We start from the raw sequence: 23,437 nt of genomic DNA, 5'->3' as shown, positions 1-23,437 counted from the left end.
TCTTTTAATAATAATCATAAAAATTCACTTAAATACATATAATATTTATTTATTCAATCGTCTGGATGCATTAATCACATTCACATTCATCCCGTTAAATAATACGTGTTATATTTATCAATAGATAATAAAAAAATATATAATAAATAATTATTTAATAATAATAAATATATCACATCTTATTTAATAAGATAAAAATAAAATAATAATATAATGTATAAAATTTTCTATTAATATATATCCATGACCTCTAATGCACGTTAATAAAAAATCGAAAGATAAACTTAAAAGCATATATAGTAGGTGAAGGTTTCAAAATCAAATTAAAAAATTAAAAATATGGAGAAGGAAAAAAAAATAGACATATATGATAAAAAAACAGTATCGTATTCATATTGAGAAATATTCAAGTCACAAAGTTATTATATAAAAATAATCTCACAAATTGATGTGGTTTGATATGATTTTTCAGATTATAAAATTATTTTTATTATAAAATAGATCTAACGGATCAGGTGAAATCACATTAGTTTATAATTATTGTTTTTTTGTAATTTTTTTTTAGATTTAGCAGTTCTCATTTATAATTATCAAAGTGGACTGAACATTTAATGAATAATGTGAAGTTTATAATTGATAGGACTATTTCTTTTTATTTAAAATTTATGGTAGGGACCTGAATCGAGTCGCCGCAAAGCATTTTACAGCAGTACTACATGATATTTAGGGTTATGGGTTGGTCATTAATTAATAATCAAATAGTACTAGAACTTTCATCGTATTCTGCTACAGATCATACGTAGAACTTTCCTCATATTAGCTATACGTAACGGCGCCATATATATCATTGAAATTTAATATTTATATACATAATTAATGTTCTAAATAATACTTTTAAATTAATAAGAGCATCAAACACATTTATACTCATAGCTTGTACCTCTCTTTGCCTGTCATCATGATTCATGTGCTTATCATGACTTTCGTTTTATTTATTATTGCCGTGTAGGCAAGGAATTTCATGTTATAAATTCATTTCTCTCTAATTTGCTTTGGATGCTTCTACGTATATAATTCATCTATATATATATTAGTTGACAAATAAAAAATTTGGAACAGAAAAATTAGAGTACTCTATTGATTTAATGAATTAAACTCATTTAATATTCAAACAATATTAATGAATTACATCTAATTTTGATGAATAATATCATGTAATTAAGTAAGATCCTACAAAGAATGGCAGGGGCGGGGGGGCATGGCTCCATATAAATATATATATATATATATGTATATATACATGTCACCATTCATTCATCTTGCTTTCATGTTAATCTAAAAAGTAAAATCCACATTATTCAACTCAAGCACCCCGCCCCTTGTTGTTGGATACACCTCGACTAGTAGGCCGGGTGTGCATTTGGACTGAATTTGGGTCTTCAATCTGATCTAGAAATCGAAAATCCAGGTGAATCCGAATGGTTATCCATCCGGATCCGGTAATAGATCCAATTTTTAATCCGGTTCTTTTGATATTGTGATTATTGACGTTCTTATGGGTAACATTTTCTAATAGTGATAGGTCAAGTACAAGACAACAACAATAAATATACATGAGAAAAGAAAAATGAATTTTTACGCACTCATGAAGTTGCATGTTCACTATATATATATATGATATTGCCGATCGACAAAGAAACGAGATAAATCCTCCAATATCTCTTTTAATTAATTTCCACCGAAAAAGAACACTAGTGCTGCATGGTGGTTGGAGATTAATTAACCATATTCAACTGTTTGTGAATGCAATCTAATTTCCATGATGTATGCAGTGTGTTGTATGTATTGATGATATCAATTTTTTTTTTTTTATAAAAATTTGAATGGAAATAAAAAGTTTAAAAAATGTCTATATATAATAATATTCATTATATAAAAAATAATACACATAAAATCTAATAAAAAAAAAGCCTTTCAAAAAGTGTTAAAATGACTATTAAAAAAGTAAAAAAAAAAATGTAATAAACCCAGATATCCAGATTTTAATTTGGTTATCCGCCCAAGTTTTGCCCGAATTTACCAGGGCAGATAACTGCTGGTTTTCAAAATCCGGATATGGATCCGGTTATGGCCAGATATCCGGATCAGTATCTGGCCGATCTACACCCTTATCGGTTAGATATATAGCAGTCCATATATATATATATATATATATCCATTAATTCCTTTATTTGACAAAATATCTTGAATTGTCAAAAGGTTTAATTTGAAAAAAAAAATATTGCTTACACTTTGCTCGTATGTTGAAATTACTTTAGCGTTAGTGGTAGAAATTAGTCACGTAAGGTGATAATGGGAAGGATCATATATACCTATCACATTTAACAAACATTGAACTCTTTTGAAGTTAATGATCAACAGAGATTCAACTACTCACAATTACGCATTCAGCATGGTATACCTGATCTTATTTTGGAGAGTAATTATTAGTACAAGCACTTCAAGCTGGCCGGAGGCGAGTCGTGGTCTTTGCTTGGCAACCTTATAATAAAAGAGAAAAATTAAAAGACTTGATGAAGAATTTCAAGAGCTGCTAAGTACAACACATGCATTGGGCGCAAGGGAAATGTTACGAGCACACATACTACCAAACAAACAAACAATATTGAACTCATCTGCTAAGTAATTGGGATGCTTACCAGCTGGCCAGTTTGCTTTGCTTAGTGTGATCTTTTAGACTTTTATAGATCAAGTTTTCTTATATTTTTATAACTCAAACACTTTTTAATTATATTTAGAAAGAGATAGACAGTATATTGCATGGTTGATTCATAAAGTAAGAGCCCTAATTTGGAGCCGTTGATTAAACTCATTACAACCCTAGCCCCCCCCCCCCCCAAGTCCTTTCACCTTTGTCATTCACGCTTCTGTCATTACACTTTCAATGTTTCACACACAAGTCTCACTTCCTCTCAAACTCATTATGATTCACGATTCGTGAAAGCCTAGCCTACTTAGTCATTATACGCTCCATCACTTACCTTGTAATTTCCATGGAATGAAGCCTTAAATCAAGGCTTGATTCTTGAAGGCTTGCAGCTATCTACGACTGCTCGGAACCCTCGCAAATGGAGGCGTCAGCCGGATTTTAGAGGAGCTGTGACTACAATCTCAATCTCAGAGATGCCAGTCAGGCCTCGACAGATGGGTCATTAAATGCTAGCATTTATGACCCCCAACTAACTGAATCCCTGATTTCGTGGTTCATGCTTCTCTGGTTCAATGTTTGGTTCGTCCATCAGTCAATTAGCCAAGTTATTTTCCTGTTTCTAACCATTTCGTTGGGAAGTTGGGAGATTTGGTCATTAACTACTTTGGAAGTTTGGAAGCACTTGTATAATTATTAGAGTATTTTTTAACTTATGGTTCTCTCCTAACTATTTCTAAATTCTAGCATTGTAGATCTAATCATGTGATTCATGTTTGTATTTGCAAACCCTAGTACGTCGAAATGGTGTGACAGTGTGACATTGTCCTGCCATAGGCCCATACATGTTTAATCACGACATATATGATATATATGCATGCTTGAATGCTTCTATGAGAGTTTGAGACTGTGACTATCTCTGTCTATCACTCAAATCTATCTTGATCTTGATGTTGTTTGCACATTGCACTTGCACTATACTATCTATTTCAAGCTTTATAATTGTCATACTAAAAATTTTAAGGGAAAAACCTTATGAAGAAAGAACTTACAAGTTACAAATCTATGTATGTCTATTGCATACTCCTGCCTGTTGGTTTATCTTTGATTCTTCTTGTGTCATGCTAATTTTGTTTTGGTAACTGCAGTTGTCTACCTCACAGTTTGTTGTATTGTTGTTTTGGTAACTTCTTTAGTAACTGTCTGTGGTATCAATGTATGCCTATTGCATACTGCTGTCTGCTAATTGGTAGATTCAATTGTCCTTGTGTTATGCTGATTTTATTTTGGTAACTGCAGTTGTCTACCTCATTTTGTTGTCAACTTGTTTGGCTGTTTTGGTAACTACATTTGCTATTAGTGTATGCCTATTGCCTACTATTATTTGCTGGTTTATCTTCGATTCTTCTTGTGTCATCCTAATATTGTTTTGATAAATGCAGTTGTCTCATGTCTGGCTGTTTTGGTCACTTGTAACTTGTTTGGTAACATATTTGGTAACTGCATTTGGTATTAGTGTAAGTCTATTGCCTATTGCTGGTTGCTGGTTTATCTTTTTTTGTCAAGCTAAGTAGCTATGTTTATTTGAATCCTTGAAGCACATATTTATTTCTCAAATAGCTTGTATAATTATATTGTGTAACTGTGTTAGAGATATGACATTGAGTTTTTAGGCAAATTAAGTTTTGCATTTCCTATCAAACATTCATTGACAATATTACTAAGTTAACAGTACTTGAGCAAGGGATTAAAGAGGAGCTTAAATTTTTTATTGTATTAGTGTATGCAAGGCAACAATGTCAAGATTTATGGCTCCATTCATGAAGACTAAGGACTTCACTGATTTTACTGCCCATTTTTTGTTTTGAAGTTTAAAGTACCTTATTTCATAATTTATTGTTATAAAATATTTTTTAATTCACGTCTTCCAATAGGATGTAAAATGTCATTTAATGTAAAATAGCCATAATACTATTGAAGGCTTCATGATGTAAATTTGTATTTAATTTGTTATTTTACTGATGCATTTATTTTAATTTTATATTATTTATTTTGGATGTAAAATATTCTGTTGACAAATCGAGCTCGAATCGAGCTTGGGCTCGACTCGTTAACGGAACCAAACTCGAGTTTGCATTACATGTAAATGGGCCGAGCTCGGGCATTCTCATAGGCCCGATTTATGTAAATGAGTTGAGCCCAAGCTCGTCTCGAGTTGTGAACGAGCAGAACTCACACAACCCATGCTTGCTTAAACTCAGCTCGTTTATAGCCCTACCTACAGCCGTCTGATCAATGACTTCATATCTTTAATTTTAAGTACTTCCCTCAAAGATTATTGTGTTTGGATAGAAATTTTTATATTTATATTTTTATTAAATATTATTATTTTAATTTTCTTAATGTAATTAATTAAAATTCAAGTTTGAATTTTGGTTTAAATTATCTAAATTTTAATTAATATATGATCTAAATAGAAAATTTGCAGAATTTTAAAGACCTAACTCCTCCACATCCTTCTTAAATTCAGCTATCCAAATGTAACGTGGATGAAATATTTTGTCAATCCATGCACCATTTCTATTGACGGCTTATATGGCCAGGATTTGTCTGCTTCGGGGAGGGTTCTGTGGATATGTTAACGAGAAATGATAGTTATAGGCGTAAATACGTAAATATCGTGTAATTATTTTTTTAAAAAATAAATATATATGAAATTTATATAAAAAAAATTAATTTTTTAATATTAAATTCTATTTTTTTTTAAATAACTGCACGACGCTATATATAAATTCATAAAGAAAGGGGTCATGGTAGGCGGTCATGATGATCAGTTCCAAATCATGTAATATATGGCACTACCAATCGTCCTTATAAGGGACCATTGGGGACATGGTTGGGGCCGGGTTGTGAAAGAGTAGCGTCTGTTTTCAAGTGGTTGCGAAACTTCTTCCTAGACTGGAGGACTGTCCACTATTTTTATCGTAATCTCAATTGATGTGACGTATTTTAAATAATTTTAAAAAATAAATAATATCAAATAAAATCGTAGAGTGTATAAATATCGTGTAATTATTTTAAAAAAAATTGAATCTACTTTTAAAAAATTAATTTTCTTTCATATAGATTTTGTATTTATTTACTTTTTTTAAAATAATTGTACGACGCTTGCACACTCATGACTGCAACTATAATTTCACTTTAAAAAATAGTTTGTATTATGATAAACTAACTAGCATAACTAGAGATGAAAACTTTATAATAAATAGTACCATTAACTTATCCATCAACTTCATTAAAACTACTTAAACATTCTCTGCATTACTATCGCCAAGTACTTGGAGATAAACTAGCTTAGGAGACGACCAGGACCAGACAATTCTGTCATGGGCCTCATTTCTATCAATCTGATTGGGTCCTAAATTTCTATAGATGGTGATGGCCCATAGTATTCTATTGGGCCTTCTACTTGTTTCTACTGCCTTCTTGTCGTAATTAATTTGTTTTTCGTAGGTTTTTTGAAATGGAAAACATTCTTCTAATATATACGAGAAAATGCAGACAGATACTCTCAAAAGTGTAATGTCATTAGAGGTGGCAATATGTGACACGATCCGTTAATTAATATGAACACAATACGATAAAAACGGGTTAGGGTTTAGCCCTAATGGGTTCGGGTCAAAACGGATTGACCTGTTAAAACACAATTGCTTAACAGGTCACTAATAGGTCAACCCGTTATGACCCATTAAGAAAATTAAATTTACCTTTATATCCTTAGACCTAAAGGGCAAGGTGGACGCTCAACTTCCTTCTTCAAGTTCTAAATTTGTTTAGATCTGTGTTTTTAATTTTTTATTATATTTGAGATTGTAACATTAATATATTTACATTGTATGTTTTGTTTATTATATTTAGAATGTAATTTTAATAATGAATATTATTACAAATTGTATGGATCATATTTGTTTGGATTGTAATTTTAGACTTGTAGTTAGTTTTTTTTTTTTTATAGATATTATTTATATTTAAATATTTATATAAAATCAATTAAGTCAAACAGGTTGTGTCGTGTCGTATCGTGTCTGTTTAACCTATTAACGTAAACGAGTTGAAACGGAACGGGTCATGTCGTGTCGCACCGTGTCAACCCGTTATCTTACCGTGTCGTGTTCAGGTTTGGAATTTTGATACGAAATCCTTAACGGGTCGTGTTCGTGTTGACCCATTAAGTGTAATGTACATACCTTGACACGATACGAACACAACTCGTTAACACGATTTGACACTCCTAAATGTCATATATAGTTATGGTTTGTACAAGCGTCGCGTATTCTTTTTTAAAAAAAGTAAGATACACTATTAAAAGATTAATTTTTTTCATATAGGTCTTGTATTTATTTAATTTTTTTAAAAATGAGTGAGCGACACTTGCACACTCTATGACTGTAAATATCATTTATCTTCTCAAAAAACGAAAGAGGAAATCAACTAATCCTGTTTGAATTGCACCTAGGATTTAAATCCAAACTTTGTGTCCAGTTGTTGGGAGTTCGGTTCCTTGCACATGCTATATAAACAAACAAAATTATTATCTCAGTTTATGTAATTGGAGATAACGTGACCAAGATCAATATTTTTCTATACAAAATCTCATTTTTAGGGATAAGAATCTACCGATTTTTGTCACGCTTTCTTTGTAAAAAAATGGCAAATTTAAAATCTATAAGAAAAAATTTACTTTTTAATAATAAATTCTATTTTTTTTAAAAGAAAATATACGAGACTTACACTCTTTAAAACTTTATGAGTACTACTATATTCACAAAATAATTATACAAAAATAATCTTACAAATTGATGTGGTTTTATTTGATCTGTTAGATTCATTTTATAATAAAAATAATTTCATAATCTGATGAATCACATCAAGTCACGTCAGTTTATAAAATTATTTTTATATAATATATTTATGACTAGAATATTTTTCAAACTTTATATATCATTACTGTTAGTTCAATTAGTCTATTGGGCCAAGTCTTTCACTTATGTTTGACTGCAGCCCAAGATGTGGAATGATGTCCATTTCACTTGTTTTGGATTTATCACTCCTTTCCGGAATAATGTTTAATAATGACTGCTTCTGTTATTATTATTTTTTTTTGAAAGAAATAGACTCGTTTTATTAATGATCGAAATTATAATTATGACTTATAAATACATAAAAAATACAGACTATAAACCAACTATACATCAACTTTGGAGCTTCTCCACACACAAATTTCTTTATAGCAGACAATGTCTTAACTTCACAATAAATTCTCTCCTAACAAAAAAAAGAGTTCTGTAAAAACAGAACTTAAAAGCCCCATCCATCCTCTCAGGGAGAAAGAGTACATGACACTGCTATGAACCCTAAATCCAATAGTCTATTTCTAATATATTAATAACTACAATAACAAAAAAATTACAAATTAAACACACTAACAACTACAAAACTACAAGCACCGGTGTAATCCCGGGCGTCACGCCCACCGCAGCATCGACATCTCGAGCCTTGACGGCACGAGCACCCAGCTCAAGTACGGACAAAATAGCCTCCATTGCGTAGGCGGCACCTACACACGAGCACTGGCCATACAACCACCGGCAGTAGCATCGCCCGCCACTCTCGAACAATTCTTGCCCCATATAACATTCAATCCAAAAACTCAACACCTCACTCGAGTCAACAAGAAAACAATGAAACAAACAAAAAACAAAACAGTAAAACGAAACAACAAGAAACAGAAAATCAAAAACACTTAAATAAAATGAATGAACAGTGCACAATGCATCGGCAGCAGCGCATGTAGGATACTAGTCACTTTGGGAGGAAAACCGCCGATCAATCTTGGAAGTCTCGGAGTTAGGGATTCTAGATAAGCCGAGCGTAACGACGACAGATGGCTCCTCGGTGGTTTGTTTGTTTCCAGCCGAGATCCAAAACTTCCTCCCACGCATACAGGCTAGGCTCCACTCCGATGGACGCCGGATTCAGTGGTCTTGAAGATCGGTAGCTGGGCATCATTCCAGTATGGCGCGTGTTGAAAGGCGACGGCTGGAAACATCCGAATGGCAATCATCCCTTATTTGGCTCGAAAAAACACAACCAAAACTAAAAAACCTACATAGAAATTAACATAAACAAAAGAGATGGGAGGGGAAAGAAAAAAGAAAGGGGGAGGAGCCACCCCTTTCGTTAAACTTACAAAAAACACACTAAGAAAAATATGTCCCTTGGAATGCACATGTAAATAATAGCACATAAAGTTTGAACACAGTGTATAAAATAGGATATTTCGTTTGAATAATAAAAATGTTTCATCTCATTATTTTAATTTTTTTAAATTTTTACATAAAATATAATAAATTATTTAATTTTTTTAAATCTAATAATAATATTATTATTAAAAAATAATATTTTATTATATTTTTAACTTTTACCTCAATTTATTATAGCACCTAAAGGTGTTGCGCAATTTAAGGAAAACATCAGCATCCGCAAAAAGTTTTTGAGTGAGAGCACAGCCGAAAGATAATAACAGTAGGAAGTGTGAAATATCGCATCCCCAACCCTTTTCCAAGCTTAAAGTTACTGTCACACTTGTATCTCTTTCACGCAGACTTTAGGCTTGAAAGGGCTCCTACGTACTCTCCCCTTTTTTGTTTTCCTCAATCCTCACAAAAAGTATTACTTTTAACTGAAGTCTTGCTAACCTCAAGTGAAGAAGGCTATCTTCGTGAAACGTTCAAACGTACTCGCGATTATTGGTAGTTCATCATAGTAAAGCCAAAACAACCCAAATGCAAAACTAAGCATATCTAAAACTAAATTCAGTACTTTCTGCTCGAGAATATATACATTTGAATGAAAAATATTTTAACGATAAATTTTTTCTTTTTTTTTTTATAAAAGTAGATTATAAATTTTCATATGGTATACCAGATTGTAAAATTATTTTTATTGTAAAGTAAATCTAGCGTATCATATAAAGTCATATTAATTTATAAATTTACTTTTATGAAATTTTTTTATAGTTAGAATGGGCAAACCATCTTGTGGACATCTTTACTTTGGACAAAACCATTAGAATTATTAGATTATCAATTTTGAGGGTCTTGTCACCAACATGGAATGGAAAGGTCATATTTTCTTTGAGAGTCATGCTATATAGAAGTTTCACACTCTGCACATCATTTAAAAATATATAATTTTATTTTTTTATCTTCATATTTCATAAAATATTTTTAAATAGTGTGAGGACTGTATGGTTTATATCTAAAATTTTTCTTCTTTTTGAGACAAACAACGTTTCAACTACTACATTGTTGATTAGTAGCAATACGATAATGGCGTCGTACGTGTGTTGTGTTGTGGGCATGAACGTTCAGAGAATGTAACCAAGTAGCAAAGGAACAAAATCATGTAATACTATTAGAAGCACGAGCACAAATAATTAGGACAAGAACCCTCCACTTTAACAAACACGGATTCATGCATATATCCAGAAGCATTTGGCATCATCCTTCATCCTACTACGTACCTTCAACTATACCCGCTTTGGCATTAACCCAACAGAACAACTTACAGCTCATACAAACCGTACGAAACTGAACCCCATTTCATCATTTGCTGCTATAAATTATTATATTAAATGTTAATATTAATATATAAGTTTATAAATAATACTAATAATTTAATATAGACTATAAATTATAGTTATACTTATAATTAATATTAAAATTTTTTATTAAAAGATTATAATTAATACTAATACTTATAATTAATACTAAAAGTTTTTTTTTATAAACAAATTTTTAATGATAAATTGTGAAATTTACATTTTAAAAAAATCAAAATACCATACCAGACCGGACTGGAAATCGATAAAACCGAAAGTACCAGTTTAGGAAGGTAACCGTTGCATAATCAATTTTGATAATACAAAACCGATACATACCGGTTCAGACTTAAATTTTATCTAAAATCAAACCGAACCGATTACACCCTTAGTTATAAATATAAAAAGATTATATAAAAATAAATTTATAAATTGACATAACTTTACGTGATATATTAGATCTATTTATATTAAATATAATTTTATAATTTAACATACTGAATCAAATCACATTAATTTATAAATTTATTTTTATGTAATTATTTTATAATTAAATTATTTATATCTATAATTGATACCCCCCACTACCTACGATTTTAGTTTATTCCCCACTATTTTAAAATAATTTATCTCTTTTGTGTTTTTGGGATTTTTTGCCACCCACCGATTAAAAAAAAGGATAAATACTACGAGACAAATCAGAGAAACATACAGCCCACAATTAATTCAAGTGGGGTTCCCATTCATTATCAGTCGCTTTCCACTGCTTAAAAGGGCCTATCCGTCCCATACTTCTTGTCCTTTTCATGGGCCCCTGACTCTCTCTTTCCATCCCTTTTTTTTTTATGCATTAATTACTGTTAAAATAAAATAATAATAATAATAATAATAAAGTAAACTTAAAATCTGGCATCTTCAAAGCCGTGCAAATCGCTGACTCTGTTCATTGACTTCCTCATGATCGCCACCTTAGCCAATCTCTCGGCGGCTCTCCAAGCCGAGGTCGGCGTAAGCGGCTCCGGCTTCTCCTCCACTCTATTGATTTCCTCCCTTCCGTTGCTGGCTCTCGATCTTTGGCCCTGCAGCTGCTGAAGTTGCAGTCTCCGGTACTGCAGCTCGGTAAGTTCCACTTCCAAGCCGCTCATGAACTCCTCCGCCGACTCGGACCTCGACTGCATCAGCAAGGCCCGACCCGAGGTCAGCAAGTGATAAGCTCCGGATAGATTGTTGTGCTCGATCAGCCGCCGAGACTCCGCCACGGCGCGGGTGGTGATGTGGAGGTTCCTCAGCCGTTGGATGTTGGGAGACGTAGACCGGACTGAGTGGGGTCGCGGTATCAGGAACGCCCGCTCTTTACAGTACACGAGCTGTTGCGTCGATGGGTCTCTGAATGAGGGCCGTACGGACAGCACTGGTTGGGACCCAATGCAAGACGTGGGTATTTTCAATTCCACCAGTAATTCTCTCTCTTCTTCGGCGTAGAGATCACCGAGCCGGGCCGAACAAGACCCGAGCACCGTCGGCCGACCTTTCAAAGAATATATACAGATGATCTCGGCCGGTCCCGAACTGCAAACGAACCCGAGTTGAACCCTTAGATCCTGAACAACCACGCTCAAAAGACCACCCACACACTTGGCCAAGGCGTCTTCAGGATGCTGATCGTTGAAACAGATGGTGTGAACCGGGATTTCCAGTTGAGCAAAGCGGCTTGATGACACCTTTGGATAGAAGCAAAGCGGAGAGGAGAGCCTCGCATTGGCGGAGCTCGGTGATCCGCGCTCGTCGTGACCTTTGGATAGAAGCATGATGCTGGCGACGGGGTTCCTCTCCCTCCGATCTTCCAGCACCTTAGCTGCCTTCATGAGTGCGTCGTTTGCGCAGCTTTCTTCTTGACCAACACAACCCAGTGCGTCGACGATCTTTCTAGCCGATCGCCGGCCCTTCATCGTCATCCTCGTCAGAGGCAACAACCGTTTGGAGCTTGCGGCGAATGCAACGATAGAGAGACGGTCGGTAGCAGAGAGAGACGATATGACCAATCTCATAGCACGTCTCATCATCTGCAATTTGAGCCCACACATGCTCCGGCTCACGTCGAGAACCGTTACCAAATCAATCGGAGCCCGACAATCCGGGTTCAGAGCTGGAGATGGCGGGGCTTTCACCTTCAAAACGACTGCGCAGGTCTCGTAGCTTTTACCAACGGCGACCACTGCGGCCTCCGGGAATAACCTCACCTCCACGTTCCTGAACATATCATTACCCTCTGCTCTTCCATTAAATCTCGGGGAAGATGATGGAGCAGATCTTACGAGAAAGCCTTGAAATCCAACGGCGCCATTTTCGTCCTCTTCATTTTCATCTGATTCGGGTATGGGATTGAACCGAGCACCGCAAGTGGGGGACATCAAAGGCTCATCGTCATTGTAAACTCTCAAGCATTTCGTCTCGACCTCTGTGATCGTAGATTCTCTCTGGCAGTTATCTTGGCTATTGTCAGGGTTCGATTGGATAGCAAGCAAAGGAAGTTCCTTCCAAGTTGCGTTGCAAATAGGGCAAATCAAAAGTTGGTGCTTTTTTATGTGGGAAGAAATACAATGGAAGTGAAAGGTGTGGGAGCATTCGGCGGTGAAAATGGCCGATCCTTGACCGGTCTTCACGCTGTGTGAACAGATTCCGCATCTACTCTGCAATAAAAGATAAAAGGGGAAATGTCACGCAGAGTAATAAGAATAAAAGAAAATTCATGATTCGGTAAAGTGGTGTTGATGGGAATGGAATAAGAATGTACGGAAGAAGAGAAGAAAAAAAGATAAGATGCGTACTTTAGAGAGACGTAAGCTGGCTTTGAGGAGTGAGAAGCTAGAAGGTGATTTGGGGGAGAGAGGATTGGGGAACTGGAACAATCTGGGGCTGCTGTTCTTCTTTGGGGTAGTTTCCGTTTTGCATTGAAGTCTCGGGCTATTAGGCACTGACGAAGTGGGTGTGGTGTTGGTGTTGGTGGTGGTCCGGCACTGGAGGCTGGGGCTAGAGATGGTTTGAGACTGCAAGCGAGGCGTGGATGGGTTGGAGAAAAACCCGAACTTGGAGCTGAATTTTGGGCTTTGGACGACAACGTTGCTAATCTCACAATGCTGCTGACGATGCTTTTCTGATAATATTTTGGTTTCTCTATCTTTGGGGATTGATGTGCAGAACGCTCTTCTCCACCCAGTCACCATTTTCACAATCTGAAAAGCTCCTATCTCTCCGCTCAGCAAAGTGGTATATATTATAATTTATGCAGGGGGACAAAATGAGTTGATCATAGAAGTGACTAAAAAGACAAACGGAAGGGATTAGATGGAGACACTCTTTTCATCTTCCTTTCCTCCATGTTTCTATTTTACTGCTTCTTTACAATCGCTGATGTTTCTTTCGCTCTCTCTCTTTCGGAAGCTCCAAAAGGAGTTCTGGTTTGGAAAGGTCTCACTATTCCTGCCGTATTGAAATCTCTATCCCTCTCCGAGTCTGGGATAATATTAGATTTACAAATAGAACACAGAGGGTCTTTCCAACAGGGACATACTATATATATATATATATATATATATGAAGTGAAAGGTGGGGGTGACTGGCACGTGGAGGTTTTCCACATACCTAAACGGGGCCGTCTCTTGGAATTAGGGTATCACTGTCCCATTCCCCCGTCGTGGTCACCGACCCCTCTCTCTCTCTCTCTCTCTCTCTCTCTCTCTGCACTGAGATTTTCAAATCTCATTAGGGTGGTATTGGTGCCCTTGTTAAGGGTACATTTGAGTCACTCTTTCGCCTTACTCTTCGGGACCTTCTCTTTTCTCACAAAGCAAAGTTGCTTCTAGTGTGGGTCTTTTTTTTTTTTTTTAATTATATATATATTTTTTGGGGTTTAAGCTCTGACATATGATTATGCATGGAATTACTGACATCTGTGAGGGATGGGATGGGATGGAATTCACTGTTATCTGCAGATTTTGGCTGACTTGATCTCGGAATTCTGATCTCATTATCATCTTGTTCGTTCATTGGGTGGGGTCCATTCCATTGCATGTGAATTTAATGGGGTGCTTCTCTTTTGGATGGAGGGTCGAATAGTCATTCCAGTTGCTGATTTTGTGGCTGATAATTATTAATTACTCCATTATTTTCCTTAATTAATTACTTAAATGAAGAGAACGGCCATTATTTGCCATTTGTTTTTTGGTTTCACCAATCCCTAGAGACCCTGAATCCCACTGTGGTCACTGCTAAAGAAGAGATACCAATCCAAACCAGTGGATCTTGCATTGCTTAATACCATCTTATTGTTCGATTATTTCATTATTATTTGTGTTTAGTATTGCATTATAGGTAGCATAAATAAATTATTCTACATCCACTTAAACGTTTAATATATTTTTCTAATTATTTGAATATTTATACCTCCTAATTTTTAATTTTTAAATTATTTTAAATAATTTAGAAGCTACACTTATGCATAATTTATTGGAAATGCAAACCTAACCCAACAAGCAAAATAACCTAGATGGTATATTCTTGATTTACATGCTCAAATCTCATAGAATAGTGGGTGTCTCAATTTTATTTTATTTTTTGTTAGCAAAACATCACTTTATTCATTAACTGGAAATGATATTCCATGGCTAAAACAAGAACTATGCAATAAAAAACAGAAGAATTGGGCTACTCTGCCACCCAGAATAGCACACTCCACTTGACCAATAGTGCATTTTAAAGTTTTTTTTTTCATTTTTCTATTCACATTTTTATATTAAAATATTTTTAAAAAATAAAAAAAAATACATCAATATACTTAAAATCACTTTTTTAATCATTAAGTAAAAAAAAAAAAAATTCTCAAGTGATCAAGTTGAGCAGTCACATTTGGTGGGCAAACTAATTTTTTCCAAAACAAAAAAACAAATTACACAATTTGAAACTCTACAATTTGGGAAACAGATTTAGGGACATAATCCCATCAAACTGTAAGAATACTAAGGAACCATGCATATTTGGTCAAACCATCTACAGCTCCATTAGCCAATCGACTCAATGTACATGTTGAATTGAGACTTTAGGCATTTGTTTCATCAATTCCTTAATAGCACTAATCAGGTTACCTTGCATAGACATTTCTTCATCTTGGGTGTCTAATTTGACAAGAAATGTAACGTATTGATTAATAACATGATCTCCAAGCTTTGATGAGAACTTGCATTTTATTGGATGGATTAGAGAATTCCTTTATGTTTTATCTTCTAAATTTATGCAAAAAGAGCACATTTGGAATCAACTAAAAAATTCGTTGTGGGCTATTTGATATATATATATATATATATATATATATATAATTATATTCAATAGGGCAGGCAATTAATTTCATCCTTATCCTAAAATTATGTACTCATTATTTAATGCTATTAATTTAAGAACAAATAAGCGCATGCAATAATATTATTAGCATTATTAATTTCTTTGTATTATTCTTGTCCTTATTGTGGGCCATAATTTATTAGTACAGTAAGATTATTGCTTTTCGAGGTGGCTGATCTATCATTTAAGGGAGTACTCGAACTTTATCAAAACACAGGCCAGCCTGAAATGGTAGGTAGTAAATGCTGTGATCCCCCCCCTCTCTTTAAAACCGAGTCCCTAGAAAATTAAAGGCTATCTATCTCATGCATGCACGAATTAATTTACACGTACATAATTATAAGCTCGTCACTTTTAAGACACGACAGTTAACGTTACTGCAAGTGATGGTCCTTATGTAACTCGTAACATTTTAAGTGAAATCTCACGTGATATTATATATTAAGGTGAATATGAGTACGTCGATCACATCTATAATAATTATAAAAAGAGTTATGTTATATACAGTTATAAAATATATAAATATCGTATAGTCAATTTAAAAAAGAGTGATTTCTATTTATAGATCCGTATTTATTCATTTTTTTAAAAATGACTACATGATACTTGCATACTCACGACTGTAATTATTATTTCTTACGTAAAAGATTGGTCGGATTGGCTACTTATTACGATCATAGAGCCTTGTTTTTATCGAGCAACCACCGACAAACTTTTATCCCGGCCACTAATTCAATAATTTGGATAAATGCCAGAAATTTATGTCTTTAATTTGTTGGCTGTAAAATTAGTAAAAAGTGCTAAGCTTACCATATTAGGATGGAAGAACCAAGAAAAGGAGAGAGAGAGAATCAGACACGTCGATAAACAATTGATTGGACAAAGGAATTAACTTGAAAAGGGAGGAAAGGCAACAATATTGGGAGGGATCTGCATGGTTTGGGGACTTGGATCAACTTTAAAATGTGAGAGAAGAGACATTTTTTGGCTAGAGATTTAATTTCATGGAAATGATTATAAAGAGCTTTAGAGCATCCTCGTGATCAATGGATTGCTCAAAGTTAAAAGAATACTTTTGATGAATGTGAGAGAAATTTAACTTTTGACTATTCTATTTATATAAGTCTTTAAATTGGAATAGTTATTCTTTTCATTATATAATAATAAAATAATATAAGATAAATTTAACTTTGATTATTCACATCAAATTCTCACATTGAATTATTTATTTATTCATTATATAGTAATGAGTAATTAATAATTTAAAAAATTTTTAATTTTTTTAAATTATTAATTTTTAAATTATTTTTTATCATATTTTTACTTATTATATGTTAATTAGTAATTATATTCTAATTAAATTATGTATTAAAAATTTAACTTTTTTTAATTATCATTTAATGCTAATTGTCATTTCAAAAAATTAAAAAATAATTAAATAACAAAACACCCCCCCGGCCCAAAAAAAAAAAAAAAAAAAGGAAAAAGCCTCATGGCCTTGATCTCTTCGATTCGGGAGTTCCAAATGATGGGCGATTTCAACCTCGATCTCGTAATTGTTGCCATAGTCGTGTGCATCCTCGTCTTTATCTTCAATGTCTACCTTCTCGTCAACTACTAGAATCTTGAAAACGCGAACCAGGCATATATATTTCTCCAAATTCGCCATCGTTTTGGGTACCTCTAGAGCTTCAAATTCTCATATTATATTATATAATTATTTGAAAAATTATCCTTAATTATTTTTTTGTCTTTTTGGGTGAATTTTGCACACAAGACTCATGGATGGATATAGTCATCAATCATGTATCATTAAGCTAGCCATGGATGAACATTTCAAACACCGCCACCATCTATCTAGCATCACAGCATAGAAATGAGATCAGAGAGTCAGTACTTGACCATACTATTGGACCGATAATTAATACACTAACGTACATCCTTTATTTTCTATATACTTTTCTTTATCATATATATTATTATAGCCGTTTGACGCCATTAACGAGGCAAGCTGGCATCCTTTGCTCGCAGATAGCTAGCCTGGCCTCGGCATCCCAACCTCCATCTACTTAATTATACATTAACATCTCTAGAGGAGTACTTGTTTTTAACTCTAATTAAGAAAGTAAATTAACATTGTCATTGTGTTATTAACTGCTTTTGTTGGAGTTAAAACTTGAGTAGTACTTCTATAGCCGAACGAGCTAGAGTCGATGGTAATTAAAGAGTTTGTCCTAATTACTATCTAAAATCGCCGCAAAAAGGTTTTATTGATGCTATATGCATCGCCGCATGTTGGTTGAATTGAATGCTGATTTTTGCATAAAATCAGTGTAATGCTACAATTACCGCAATTATATACCTTTTTCAGATGAATTAGAGTTGACACAAATACAAGTTTAATTGCCATAATTGCCTGTACAGATATCACATTAAATCGGTGCAAAAAGTCATTTGCATCCAAAATTTCCGTCGCAAAAAAGCAAGTCTTCACTACAAATAGTGGACCCTTTTCTCAACATTTGCGGAATCGCCGCAATTCTTATTTTTCCCCGAATATATATATATCGTCGTAGAAGCCTCCTATATCGCTGCAATTGTGTTGTTGCGACGAATTCCCAAACTGCTGCTAATACTTATTTTGACATTTATTTCCTTTCCCGACGTTTTTATATCGCTGCAATAGATTTTTGGCAACGATTTTTTGACCGACGCAAATCTGTCTGATACGCAGTAGATTTTTTTCTGCGGCACCAATAAAATCACCGTAATAGCTTATTTGCAGCGATTTTTGCCCTCAACGCAATGTAATCCACATGTTTGAAGGCATTCCCATCCACTTAATATTTCGCCACAATAGGTGGTTTTTGCAGTGAATCAGTGATTAATCAAGTTCTGACAAGCTAATTTTGGTCATGCATCTGCACGTATTTGCGTGTAAAAAAAACCTATGAAAAGCCTAAACTGCTACTGTCCTATTGCACTACTTTTGGCTACATTTTTTATACATATAACTATATATTGCAAATAAGATTCACAAGTTTAAATATGCATGATTATTTGCTTAAAAATCTGTGGGTTTATAAACAAACATCAATCTGGATGCAAATATAATAAACCATTAATTTACAACCCATGCAATTAAATCATCTCGTATAATATATGTACATATCATCAAGTCGAATCATGAGGATCCTAAAACCCAAGTATATACATATATTTTGCACATCCATGCTGAAGCTATATTAAATAAACCATCATCAGTGCTAAGACAAAGAGATCATGATTCATTCATCATATATCTAAACCACTTCATGTCATTTGGGTGCCCCCCAAGTCAGTAATATCATGTCATTTTAACTTCCTAAGCCACTATATACACCGGTGCATTTTGGCTATAGACATGTAGAAAGATGTTTGGCTTGAGCAATTAGGAATGATACCCTATTTCACAAACCCACATGGACTCGATGAACTGTAGCTTTCTCTTTCAATCCATACGCCCTTCGTAGCAACAAGTTATATTTTTTTTTGGCATGAATGTGTGGATTATCTTAAGTGTACATCTATTGTCCATCTACATCAAGCAGCATCTTGGCCCAACATTAATATGGGCACCAATAATGTTGGCAACGATTTTTGGCAACGATTTTTTGACCGACGCAAATCTGTCTGATACGCAGTAGATTTTTTTCTGCGGCACCAATAAAATCACCGTAATAGCTTATTTGCAGCGATTTTTGCCCTCAACGCAATGTAATCCACATGTTTGAAGGCATTCCCATCCACTTAATATTTCGCCACAATAGGTGGTTTTTGCAGTGAATCAGTGATTAATCAAGTTCTGACAGGCTAATTTTGGTCATGCATCTGCACGTATTTGCGTGTAAAAAAAACCTATGAAAAGCCTAAACTGCTACTGTCCTATTGCACTACTTTTGGCTACATTTTTTATACATATAACTATATATTGCAAATAAGATTCACAAGTTTAAATATGCATGATTATTTGCTTAAAAATCTGTGGGTTTATAAACAAACATCAATCTGGATGCAAATATAATAAACCATTAATTTACAACCCATGCAATTAAATCATCTCGTATAATATATGTACATATCATCAAGTCGAATCATGAGGATCCTAAAACCCAAGTATATACATATATTTTGCACATCCATGCTGAAGCTATATTAAATAAACCATCATCAGTGCTAAGACAAAGAGATCATGATTCATTCATCATATATCTAAACCACTTCATGTCATTTGGGTGCCCCCCAAGTCAGTAATATCATGTCATTTTAACTTCCTAAGCCACTATATACACCGGTGCATTTTGGCTATAGACATGTAGAAAGATGTTTGGCTTGAGCAATTAGGAATGATACCCTATTTCACAAACCCACATGGACTCGATGAACTATAGCTTTCTCTTTCAATCCATACGCCCTTCGTAGCAACAAGTTATATTTTTTTTTGGCATGAATGTGTGGATTATCTTAAGTGTACATCTATTGTCCATCTACATCAAGCAGCATCTTGGCCCAACATTAATATGGGCACCAATAATGTTGGCAACGATTTTTGGCAACGATTTTTTGACCGACGCAAATCTGTCTGATACGCAGTAGATTTTTTTCTGCGGCACCAATAAAATCACCGTAATAGCTTATTTGCAGCGATTTTTGCCCTCAACGCAATGTAATCCACATGTTTGAAGGCATTCCCATCCACTTAATATTTCGCCACAATAGGTGGTTTTTGCAGTGAATCAGTGATTAATCAAGTTCTGACAGGCTAGTTTTGGTCATGCATCTGCACGTATTTGCGTGTAAAAAAAACCTATGAAAAGCCTAAACTGCTACTGTCCTATTGCACTACTTTTGGCTACATTTTTTATACATATAACTATATATTGCAAATAAGATTCACAAGTTTAAATATGCATGATTATTTGCTTAAAAATCTGTGGGTTTATAAACAAACATCAATCTGGATGCAAATATAATAAACCATTAATTTACAACCCATGCAATTAAATCATCTCGTATAATATATGTACATATCATCAAGTCGAATCATGAGGATCCTAAAACCCAAGTATATACATATATTTTGCACATCCATGCTGAAGCTATATTAAATAAACCATCATCAGTGCTAAGACAAAGAGATCATGATTCATTCATCATATATCTAAACCACTTCATGTCATTTGGGTGCCCCCCAAGTCAGTAATATCATGTCATTTTAACTTCCTAAGCCACTATATACACCGGTGCATTTTGGCTATAGACATGTAGAAAGATGTTTGGTTTGAGCAATTAGGAATGATACCCTATTTCACAAACCCACATGGACTCGATGAACTGTAGCTTTCTCTTTCAATCCATACGCCCTTCGTAGCAACAAGTTATATTTTTTTTTGGCATGAATGTGTGGATTATCTTAAGTGTACATCTATTGTCCATCTACATCAAGCAGCATCTTGGCCCAACATTAATATGGGCATGCATATGGTAAAAACCATGTATTTCAGGCAGTCGAGTACATCTCTCGCCATAGCAGAGCTCTGCGCTCGCCACTTACACGGTCGATTACACCTCCAGCTGCAAGATTAGCTCCGAGCTCACATCTAACACGGTCGAGCCAGCCTCCCGCTTACCTCGTGAAGAAGAGCTCTGCTTTTGCCATTCACAAGGTCAAGTACACCTCCTGCTGTAGTAGTTGTCGAGTACACCTCCAGTTGCAACCGAGCTTTATTTTTTCCATTTACACGGTCGAGTAAACCTCCCGCCACATCTGAGCGCCACATTCCAGCTCCGCGCTCGCATCTTACATGGTCGACTATGCCTCCTGCCATAGCTTCGCTCCCGAATCTTACGCAGTCGAGTACATCTCCCACCACGTTCAAGTTCTGCTCTCGTATCTTACGCGGTCAAGTACATCTCCTACCAAGTCCGAGCTCCAAGCTCGCATCTTACGTGGTCAAGTATGCCTTCCGTCATGTCCGAATTTCGTGCTCGCATCTTACACGGTTTATACCTCCCGCCTAACTCCAAGCTTGGAAATCTTTATCACTTAACCCAAGTGAAACGGATAACCAGGAACCAACTCCCATGATTTATTTCTCTACAGACCTCGACAGATTATTTCGATTACATATTTTATCTTTAAAGATTCTCAATGTATTTTTTGGAAGAAATCAACCTTAAGAATCGCAGACAACTAAAGGGGATAAAATATCCCAAGTCCAGATAACAAGGCATAGCCCATCAAAAGGTTTCTACTAGAAGACAAAAAAATAAGAGAGGAATGAGAAACAAAAGGAGACCAGAGAAAAGAGAAGGTGTAAGGAGGAATGGAAGGTAGACAAAAAAAAGAAAAGGAGAAAGTGGAGAAAAGAGAGGTATAGTTAGACACGCAAGAAAAAGGCTACCAATCCTCACCACTCCCTAGGGACATGCGAAAGGAAGGCACAGATAAAAGGAAACGGCCAAACGACTCCCAGGGGACTTTTGGCCAGACTTCACCATGGGGACTTCTTTTGAAATCTCGATTATGGCTTCTGGAATGGGAGGAGATGAACTCCGATGACGATCTCTCCATTAGAAGATAAACCTCTAGTATTCATTATATAGTGAGAACGAGAAACTATAAGAGACTATAAATAAGCTTATTACAGTGGATATTCCCTCACAAAAACCTCCCGTGAACATAATAGGTTTTATGCCGAATCATGTAAATATGTATGTCTTCCTCTCTTTTACATTCTTAGTATTTATTTTCCATTCATTGTCATGGACTTGCGCACAGCTGCACCGGACCATGGTGGGGGCTCCAGACCACATTGATTGAAGCTCGAATCGTCACAGGGGTCGAGAATGACTCTCTCTTAGCATTAAGAGGTCCCTTGCAACTTAATGGGTAAACGGCTAATTAATTAAGTTCCAATGCGCTTATAAAAAAAAAAAAAAAGTTCCAACTCGACGTGTCACATTAAATTAAGGAGTCAGATTTGAAGCTTATATCATTGAACTGATCAAGGACTCCCTCTTTATGGATTGTAGTGTATGCCTCGCTTATATATATATATATCGCCAAAGAATAAATATGAAAAATGGTTCATATTTGATAATTAAGCTTTTTTTTTTTTTTTTTGGGAGGAGGGGGTGTTTGAATGTAAACACTAGCCAGTTTAAACAGAGAGATCAAGATGATCATGAAGAGGGTTTATGTTATGATCTTAGTATAAATATTATGAAATTGTTTATAATTCATGCAGCTGGATTTGGTGCAAAAAATTCTCACGAACTGAGTAATATACATAATTGAGAAATATTTTAGCCACAAAGAAATTTTATAAGAGTAAATTCACAAACTGATTTCATTTAATGTGACATGTCACATTATAAAGTTATTCTTTCTATCCCCTTGATGCAACCAAGTCTACTTTGCCCTCTGCTTCCATTTAAGTTCTTCCTCTTCAAGAAAAGTCTCCACTTCCTCTTGGAGATTTTGTATAGGCCTGCCTATACTTTTCTATTGTTCCTTAGTCTTGTAAATAAGCAAGAACCTTCATTTTTCTTTTGATAGAACCTTGCTTGTTCATGAAATATGAGAGCTTCCATTTCTTAAGAGCATGTTTGCAACAGAGCAACTTTGCTTT

At 34.7% G+C, this 23,437-nt stretch overlaps 1 protein-coding gene across 1 annotated transcript; it reads right to left on the bottom strand.

Moving 5' to 3' along the window:
- Positions 1–11,095: 11,095 nt before the first annotated feature.
- LOC108985559 (E3 ubiquitin-protein ligase WAVH1-like) lies at positions 11,096–13,911 on the bottom strand. Its single transcript, XM_018957901.2, has 2 exons — positions 13,199–13,911; positions 11,096–13,060 (listed from the first exon to the last, which is right to left on the bottom strand). Exons 1-2 carry the CDS (start codon positions 13,592–13,594, stop codon positions 11,270–11,272), a joined length of 2,187 nt encoding a protein of 728 aa, XP_018813446.1. The 5' UTR covers positions 13,595–13,911; the 3' UTR covers positions 11,096–11,269.
- Between the last annotated feature and the right edge of the window lie 9,526 nt (positions 13,912–23,437).

The sequence above is a fragment of the Juglans regia genome, chromosome 8 (assembly GCF_001411555.2).
Source record: "Juglans regia cultivar Chandler chromosome 8, Walnut 2.0, whole genome shotgun sequence".
Lineage (NCBI taxonomy): Eukaryota > Viridiplantae > Streptophyta > Magnoliopsida > Fagales > Juglandaceae > Juglans > Juglans regia.
This window is presented reverse-complemented; position numbering and strand designations above follow the sequence as displayed.

Bases quoted from the DNA above. Each gene is read 5' to 3' on its own strand.
- LOC108985559 (XM_018957901.2), bottom strand. From the start codon at position 13,594: ATGGTGACTGGGTGGAGAAGAGCGTTCTGCACATCAATCCCCAAAGAT. The intron at 13,061-13,198 runs GTACGCATCTTA...CTTTTATTGCAG, and splicing joins CCAGCTTACGTCTCTCTAAA to AGTAGATGCGGAATCTGTTC.